This window comes from Colletotrichum graminicola (assembly GCF_000149035.1).
Source record: "Colletotrichum graminicola M1.001 genomic scaffold supercont1.1, whole genome shotgun sequence".
NCBI lineage: Eukaryota > Fungi > Ascomycota > Sordariomycetes > Glomerellales > Glomerellaceae > Colletotrichum > Colletotrichum graminicola.
Window position 1 is genome coordinate 395784 of NW_007361005.1, and position 8938 is coordinate 404721.

The 8938-nt window shown below is 54.6% G+C and overlaps 2 protein-coding genes across 2 annotated transcripts; one reads left to right on the forward strand and one right to left on the reverse strand.

Moving 5' to 3' along the window:
* Nucleotides 1–827, forward strand: GLRG_00108 (complex 1 protein; the record flags this gene model as incomplete). Its single annotated transcript, XM_008090793.1, has 5 exons — nt 1–43; nt 98–159; nt 296–442; nt 575–685; nt 816–827. The coding sequence occupies 5 exons, from the start codon at nt 1–3 to the stop codon at nt 825–827; spliced, it is 375 nt and encodes a 124-aa protein (XP_008088984.1).
* Nucleotides 828–1016: 189 nt separating this feature from the next.
* GLRG_00109 (uncharacterized protein) lies at nt 1017–1729 on the reverse strand (the record flags this gene model as incomplete). The annotated part of the gene is made up of 4 exons (XM_008090794.1): nt 1017–1126; nt 1234–1310; nt 1396–1487; nt 1583–1729. The coding sequence occupies 4 exons, from the start codon at nt 1727–1729 to the stop codon at nt 1017–1019; spliced, it is 426 nt and encodes a 141-aa protein (XP_008088985.1).
* Nucleotides 1730–8938: the final 7209 nt, after the last annotated feature.

Below are 8938 nucleotides of genomic sequence, written 5' to 3' on the forward strand. Positions count from 1 at the left end.
ATGGCCATCACACCGACCCAATTCGCGAAGACGACCAGGCAGTGTGAGTGCCGCGTCCCAATTGAGCCCCGAGGCCCTCCACTGATCCCTTGAGCAGCGGCCAACTGGAACGACGCAAAGCGCCGGGTTCTCTCCTCGTACAGAGAATGGATCCGAGCTGTATGTTTCCCCTTTCGGTTCTTTTCGGTTGCTTTCCGATCGCCTGTCGGCGGGCGATGCGATTGACGAACCGACAGGTTCTCAACTGAGCTGAGGAGACCACGGGCACCATGCTAATCAGGTGATGCGATACCAGGCGCCCGAGATCCAGACAATGTATAACGTCCCCCTGCCCGTATCCGTTCTTCGCACCCGGATACGTGAGGAGTTCGAGCGCCACAGGTTCGCGAAAAAGCTGCCCGTTGTGGATGTCCTTCTCTTCAAGAGTCACGCCGAATACCAGGTATGGAACCGACCGCCCTTGCCCAGCGTAGGGTAGACGAACGGGAGGGGAGAGAAAGAGGACTTGGATTGGGTCAAGATATAGGGCGGCAAGAAAACCGAGCGAGGGCTGACGTTTGACATGCGATTGTAGGAGACAATGAACTTCTGGAAGCAGACCACGCACATCATGTCCTACTTCAAGGAAGAGAACTTCAGAGGAGACAAGCGGTTGCCCAACAACTTCATGACCGGGTTCTTGGAGGTAAGTCGCGAGGGCGTGAAAACGGTCACAAGGGGCAAGAGCTCTGCTTCGGAGAGACGAAGAATGGCGGACGGGGCTGAAAGCGCCAGGCTAACTTGGTTCTTGACTCACATGCTAACCAAACGTCTAGGGCCGCAACTAAGAGCGCTGAATGGAATTAGAGCTCGTGTACATAACATACAACAGTTTCAAAAACAAAAACACTTCCCGCAAAGCAGCACGATAACTCCAATTGGGTTCTCTGTCTCTCTGTCTCTTTTCTCTATGCCATTGATGATCCCTAAACGCCTATTATTCTTGACATGTCAAAGGAATGAAACAAAAAGACCCGCTACGAGCGGCCAAACTCCTCCTTGGCGCGGATGAACTCCTCGGCGACGGTGTCGCTGAGGGCCTGCAAGTCCTTGAGACCCTTTTGCAGAGCCGAGACTGCGGTGCCATCTGGGACGGAGGTCAGCATGGGTCTAGGGACGTTCCGGAAATGAAGGTGATAACATGATGTAGGGAGAGTGACAGTGAGGGTGAGGGTGAGGGTGGGGAATGCTCACCGTATGTCTGGATTCTAATGTTCATCTTGGCCTCGGAGGGGTGAGGGATGGCGTAGGCGCAGAACTCCACGTCGGGGCTGGCGGCAGTGTTAGTCCGTGTTAGGGAAAAGACTCCAAAAGACTACTGGTTGCTGCTAATAATAACGGGAGGCGGCAACGTACTTCTTCATGATGATATATCTCAGCGCGTTGCCAAGCGTGTGGCCCTCGTCGATGAACTCGAACGAGGCGGCTGTGTCCGTCGAGCCAGGCAGCTGTTGGAACGGTCAGTTCCCATCCCACCTGACATGATAAAGGCCCCCCCCTCCTCTTTCAGGGAGATAGATGTTGGAACAAGTAGAAGACTCACAATCTTGACGCGCTGGGGCTCCTCCTCTTCCTCTTCCTCCTCCTGCTCGGGCGACCCCTCCTGCGCCTCGGCCTCCTCCTCCTCGGGCTGGTGAGACGTGGGCGCCTCGTCCATGGGGACGTCTTCCGAGGTGGTTCTGCCGGGCATCTCTGCAACTGTGCGAATGGTTGCTTTTACGGAAGGGTATATGTCTCTTTTTGTTTGCTATTCAACTGAAACGACAAGGGTTCTGTGCAGTGCGATTGGGATTTCCTTCTTCAGTTTTGACCGCCGGTGGAGGGGGGTTAATTTGGCTCTCACCTTCACCTCTCAAGCCTAAAAAAAATAAGAGGTCCGTTGACTTGTATCGAAATTTTTTGATAACGGCTCCGCGGATCGAAATTGATAAGCTGCCACTTGGCGCAGCCACAGGTGCTGGTGGGCTCCACTCGGTGCCAGCCGGTCACCATCGCATCGGTGTATTACCTAAGCACGAGCTTTCCTCCCAACGCGTCACATCGTCGCCGCGGCACCTAAGCGCCACAACTGACAAATGGTGGGAAAACCACCTCGCATTCAAGGACATGAAGTACGTCGCCCGGCAGTTGCATTCGCGTGCACAAGCCTCGAGCCCATGCGACGGGGGGCGGAAAAAGACAAGAAAGCCAGGCATTTTTCTCTGGTGTCCTTCAGGTTTGCACATGCCAAGAGGAAAGCTCAGCGTCAAACTAGCTTTCGCCGGTTGCGACTCATCCACCAAACCGCTCACAATGTGGCTGCTTGGTGGGCTTTTTTGTCCTTGAAGGGGGGGGAGGACAAACACGGTGCGTGGCGCGCGGCAAGATGCATTCGACAGGCGAACAAGCGACACCTGCAGCAAGGGGATGACAGCTAACTGGTCGGCTACAACGAATGGGACGCCCTCGAAAAAGATGTTGCCCCCCCCTTCTCTCTTTCTTGAGAGCAAAACCGCTGGGTCTGGTCTGTCTGTGTGGTATGGTGGCGCGCTGCTTAATTCCCCTCGAGCTTGGGATCGTCGATCAAAGAGCATCCATCACCTTTGCATTTGTCGGTAGCCTATCCTGAACCGCGTCTCCGCTTAGCGTGTAGAGACTATTGAACCGAACAAAGTCTGCCTCCGTCTCAGTCACGAGTCGCAAGCAGCGAGACAGTCGGTATCTAAGGAGTGAAAAAGGGCCGCGACAAGTAAGCAAGTCATTGCCGTTCTCCGACGAGACATCTTTAAACCACCCTCTATTCTGAACATGGCTGCCGCCTACGGGGCGGTTTTTTTTTTTTTTTTTTAAATTTTTAAATTTTTTTTTAATCCGATTGTTGGTTTCCGGGCCGTCGACGTCTCGGGCGAGTGGCAGGACCCTAACCGCATGCATCGTCCACGGGCCATATGACTCCCGCATGGGCGCTGAGGACCTTGGATGTCTGCCCTACTACGTAAGCCCGCATACACCTAGGGGAGGCACGCGGAGGTTGACGACGGGATTAAACGTATTGTAACACACGCATCGAACATCACGAGCCCCGGAAACCCCTACTACAACACAAGCAGGGGGCATGATGAAGAGGACGGGACAGAAACGCCTGACGGTGGCCCTAGGGCCCTAGAGTTAAGCCAAAGCGCAATGCAGAGAAGGCCCCCTTCTTTGCCAGGCCGAGCAAAGCCCCCGTCTCGGTTTCTCCCCCGCCCGGTCAGACGACCTGGGTTCGGATTGTATTGTTGGCTTGCCAGGCTGCTGCCCACCCGAACTTCACACTTTTCGTGATCGACCAGCGCTGTCACATCGGAAACAAGTTTTGATTGGCCGGCGACCGCCCATCTCGTTTCAAGACAAGGCAGGTCCGTCAATGTCATTGGTTCGTTTGTTCTGTCCTCAAACCGGAGCCCAGTAAGTGGGTTTGGCCGCCAGGGATGGTGATGAGGAGAGTAATCATCCTGGCCAACCAGGAGACGGCACCGCACCTAGTCGCATGGGCTGACGGATCGGTTTGTAGGATGATGAGCAAGAATTGATGGTGAATCGTCTGTGGGCTCCCCTAGTCCTTCCGAAGAGATGGGATGGAGGCGGGAGAAACAAGGAAGGGGGAGGAGGGAGGTTTACATGTAGAGTGTTGTACCGAGGAAGGAGACGTCTCGACAAATGAAGCGAGCCACCAGTGTAGGTAGTCACAAGCCGAACAACGGCGTTGCCTTTCGTTCTCATGCTGCCGCGGTACGGTCATAACGAGGATGAGGATGTGGTTTATCCAGCGGTACCAAGAAACAGTTGCGGAAAAAAAGGTTGGTAGTCCCGAAAACAATGAGGAGGAAAAATTTGGGGGGATGTAACATCAACGACGAACCTGGAACTGTGGTGGAGATCTCGGGGACGGTGTGTCAATAGAGAAGATGGAAGGGGTGGATTGCATAGTCGCAGAACAGAACAGACGAAGGTCGATATTGGGCTGAAGGCAGCCATCCCCAAAGCCAGTGGATTAGTAGGAGTCGAGTGCTGTGGTTGTACGACATTTTTCGTCCATGAGTTTATCAACCTGCGAGCCAAGCATGGACGCATGACGGGAAAGGGAGATTTGACACTCGGCGGGAGGTGGCGCTGCCATCGGTGACGACGACGACGACGTGGAGAAGGTTGGAACTCTCCGACTCGTATTCTCCTATCTTCGCTCATCAACTTCATGCTCATGGTACGTGCGCGTGTGCCACATCTCAACTCAGCCTCTGGATCGAGGTACACACGAGGGGCTGGTGACACATGTGGGTTTGCGGCTTACATATGGTACCTAGTGTAGTGTAGTAACGGTCTTGGGATATGGGCGGGATCGTCAGGGACGTTTGAACATGGGTGTTCCCCCCTGCTCTGCCTTGCCTACAGTAGCTGAAGCTGGAGTTGAATTCTGACGTGCGGAGAAAACGAGTGAAAGTGACGTTGCTGTGCCCGTTACCTATGTGTACGCATGCCAATCTCAATCCCGCCAGCTCGGCCTTCAGGAGGCTCAGGTGAGGTTCAATTGCTAGATTATTATGTTTCGGCGATGGCCAGTCGCCCTCCGAGTGGCTACTGATCATCGTCAATGGTTATCATACATAGGTACATAGTTGGTAGGCCGTGGGTGCACGGATGAGGTAAGACACAACTGAACACGCCATCTGAATACGAAGGCAATTTGGTCTCGCACACACAAGCACGACTAGCAGCGCGGCAACGAGAAGCAATCAGAGTCGAGGGACTGACTTTGCTTTCTGGTTAGTGGGAACACCGCCTTTGGGCCCGACAAGACGGGACCATATTGTTGGCTGCCCTGCTGGAGCCATTGATGGGCTGATGGGGCGGCGGCCTGTCTTGTGCAGATTCATCCATGTGGGGTCGCTAGGTCCCTCAGAAGTGACCAGGGTGGGTGACGGAGGGTAGGTAGAGGCACTATATTTTGGCCAGTGATAGTCTCGTTTGGAGTTTGGTCAAAATATCCCGAGCCTATCGTGGCAAATTTCAGGCGTTGCTGTTCGGTTGGCGATGAATCAACTTGATCATTTGGAGTCTGCAGTCATGGGGCGCCGGCCCGCGTGTTTTCAGGGAACATTGTAGGCCGCAATTCTCGTTAATCAAGAATCGAAAGCACCATCGCCCCTATGGTTCCCAAGCGTTATCTGGTGAAGTCCTTCGGCTCGAGTTTCTGACAGTGAGACAAGGTGTTGCCGTTGCGATTCGCACAGGCTTATACAACTAAGGTGTTTGTTTTCGCAGTCCAGATACTACAAGTGGGCTAGTCATTTTTAGTCTTGCCCGCCTAACCAAGGTGTTACCTGCGCCAGCGCCGCCTGTTCGGGTTCTCTCTTGGGGGCCGTATTGCCCTGCATGCCCGCCTGATAGCAGACGAGTGCCATGCATCGACGCCTGGACTAGTTTGGCCCGCAGACGGTTTGCGGCGCTGGCATACGACGACGGCGAGCAGCTGGGTTAATATCACGACGGCAACTATTAGGAGATAGGAAATGACCGGCAGCAGGTGTGTGAGAGCACAGGCACAGACATCAAGCGTAGGCACAGGCCATCCGGGCTGGCCGCCTCTTAGGGCTTGCAAGGGTCTGGTGACATGTCGAAAGCCTTCGCGATGACGCTTCAGAGTGCTTTACATTCTGCGACAGCGGCATGCCGACAATAAAGTGGCTGATGGCCGCCCCGTGGAGCTCCCACATCGTTTGGCCCACTGAAGCGTACCATGCAGGACGTCTCAGCGGTGGGAAAGGCACACAATCCGTACAGCATGGGATGAGACGGCGGTGAAAGCAACGGGCGTTTCTATGCATTGCGATGTGCCTGTGTGTTGTGGCGGTTGAAACAACCGAGTCCCGGTTCTGGCTGCTCGGCTGGGCCTGTCACCCAGGACAGACGAGCTGGGGGCGGAGTCGCAAGCGCAACGACATAGGCAATGGTGGGCAAAGATACGTGGTACGTCCGTTTGTACGTACGTTCAATGGGGGGGGGGGGGGGGGACGGCCCGAAAGTGGGATACTACTGGTGGTCGTGATCTACGTCAATCGTTTCTACTGGTTGTTGCGTGTCAAGCTGCGCGTCCCTCGGCTGGGAAGGAAGAAGCACGGCGAAGCCACGGACGGCGATGTGAGGCAGAAGAGTCATCGAGGTCGGGTTTCGGAGGTCTTGGCCGGCCGAGAGAGAGAGAGAAAGAGGTCCGATTAATAGGGCCTCTGCTCATAGGTAATGTGCGGCAAAGTCAACCGAGACAGACACACCAACACCAAGGCAAAGCCAGGAATCAGCGTTGTTCGCAGAGAGAGTTGGGGGCCCCGCCGTTGATGTTTCCGTCTGGTCTTTTTTTGTTCTCGACAATGTGCGTGCCCGCTGCGCGTTGGAGATGAAAAGATGGTGTGGTGTGCCCTGGCGTGGTCGCGAAGCAGGGCAGAGACGAGTAGGCAAAGGTGAAGGAGTAAATTCGCGATTCTGTGCGGCAGACCTGGGGTGCGGTATTGTTTCGCAGCAGGTCCATGGTGCCAATCTGCGTCAAGCTTAGGTAGGTAGTTTATGTCAATCCTGACAATCTCTGATGCCTGGCCAAGGATATCCGAGGGAAAAGGAGGGTGGCAGCAGGATTGGTCGGTATTGAACCCAATCAGAAACAATAGTCTGGTCTTTCTGCTGCAGCCCCCGTGCGCCAGTCGTCACGGCCTTGCCTTGCCAGCATGCAGTTGAGTTGTCGGAAGGTATCCGTACCTGAGTAGGTATGCAATTGGTACGCCCAAAAGCGTAGCTACTCCCACTCACCCGCCAGGGTACCTTACCTAGGTAGCCAGCTACCCATCGCTACTACTCCGTCCCTACGTGCCTACCTTGGTAATGTACCAAAGATAGGCACGACGCACACCGTCTCTCTCTCTCTCTCTCCCTCCTTCCCTCTCCCCCCGACTTCGTCCTTGCTGCGTACCGTACTAATCATGCAAGGCACGTCAGGCACGCTGGCAAAGGTACCTCGCCTTAGCTTTCTCGCGGCATGGCATGGCACGGCATGGCATGGCACGGCACGGCGGCTTCAAGCTCTAGGTAGGTAGCTCAGCCCAGAGCCCATCCGTCCTTCTTTTCGCGGGGTCCGGCTACAACTACTATCTAGGTATGTACACTATGCCATCGGGTGGTCACGCCATCTCGCGCATGAGCTTGATGATCGATCTGAGGTGTTTAACTGGTGTCTGCTATTAGGAGTAGTATCCGTTTCTGGCTGAGATGGATGATTGATCGGCCAGTGCCCCCAGTCCCAGTTCCTGTCATCCCGTCGTGCTGCTTTCCCGAATAGGAAGTGTGGGCTGTGTGGGAGTCCGGGCCAGCCTCCAGGGTACCAGACCACGAGAGACGGGAATGCGCGAGAATATGTGAGAGAGTCTACTACAGTACTCGGTAGTAGTGTACCTATCCGGATGGATACCAAGTATGAGGTACGAATTCCTGGAGAGGAGACCCCACCCGCCTGGGAGGGGGTGGGCCATCATCACATCAATGTAAAACAAGCCTACCTACCGAGGTTGGGCGGCGCCCCCGTCCACCGTACATATCCTCCACCCCTTGATACCGACCTACCCAAACTATCTATCTCACATACCTACATTAGTGTTTCCAGTGATTAGGTGTCCGTAGGTGGCAGGTATCTACCTGCTTCAACCTCGGAATTCTTGGTTCGAATCTACTACGTAGTAGTAGGTAGTTTAGGTGCGAGTCCTGGGTTGAGTTGCCCACAGCAAGGCAGCAATCGCCATGACACTCTCCACCACTGTTGCTACACGAACCAACCAACAACTGGAGTACGAGAAGCCGACGATTCTAATCGAGCTTTCTCAAGCACCCAGACCCAATGCCGTCACCCAACTGGTGTTGCTGTTGCGCCTGACACTCGGTAGTGCTTCACCAGGCGGAGGTGGGCTGGGCGGAAAGAGTCAAATCCAAAGAGAAACAGACGAGTCTGCCATCCAATCAATCTCGACCTCTGCATAACAACTGACCGACTAGATTCCGAGCTGGTCTACCTAGAAGCCTAGACTGCACCACCACCACCACCATGACGAACACCATCCGCGGTTGGTCGTGATGATTTGTATGGCTTAGATGGAACGGTCGATGCTGAGGGTCGAATCGCTGGATGGCTGCCCTGCACCTACCTAATTAGCTGTCTGCAACTACAGCTGCAATCATTCCGTCCGCAAATGGCGTGTACGAATATTCCATCCTGTAAACACACGCCTCCCCTCCTTCGACTACCTACCTCTTCTCCCTCACACAACAACCGTGAATCGCACTTCCTTCTCCTTCTGTGCACCAGCTGCTCGCCAAAGATTATCAACATAGGCAGGCACCTTGCAGTTGCTGACTGCCATGGGACTGGCTGGCTACGTACGGAGTAGCCGTACTGACGGCGAGGTAAATTAGATTACAGCAGTATTATTGTGCAGTAAAACACGTCGAGTAAAATGGGTCGAGTGTGTCGGCGGAGCCATGATTGTGTCACACCCGGTATCCCCCTTTCATGACAGAATAAAACAATCCATACATAACTGCCCCTCCGAGCTTCTCCCCTTCCCCCCATCCCCATCTCCATGATCCATCCTTCCACTTTGAGCATGTGCGTGTGCGCCCGTGTGTGTCCAAGGGCCCTGGTCGGTTCTTGATCTTCTCCATCCAAGTCTCATCCCGTCGTGTCGCAGCCTTTTTTCCATGGCTACCTAGACACGCTTGTCACTGGATTGTCACCACACCCCTTCTCCCGCACATCGCACCCCCCTCGTTCCCTACTACTACAGAGTAGTGTGTGTATACTTGCTTGCGGCCCGGACTGGCCTGAACTGGACTTGAGACTTGGGAT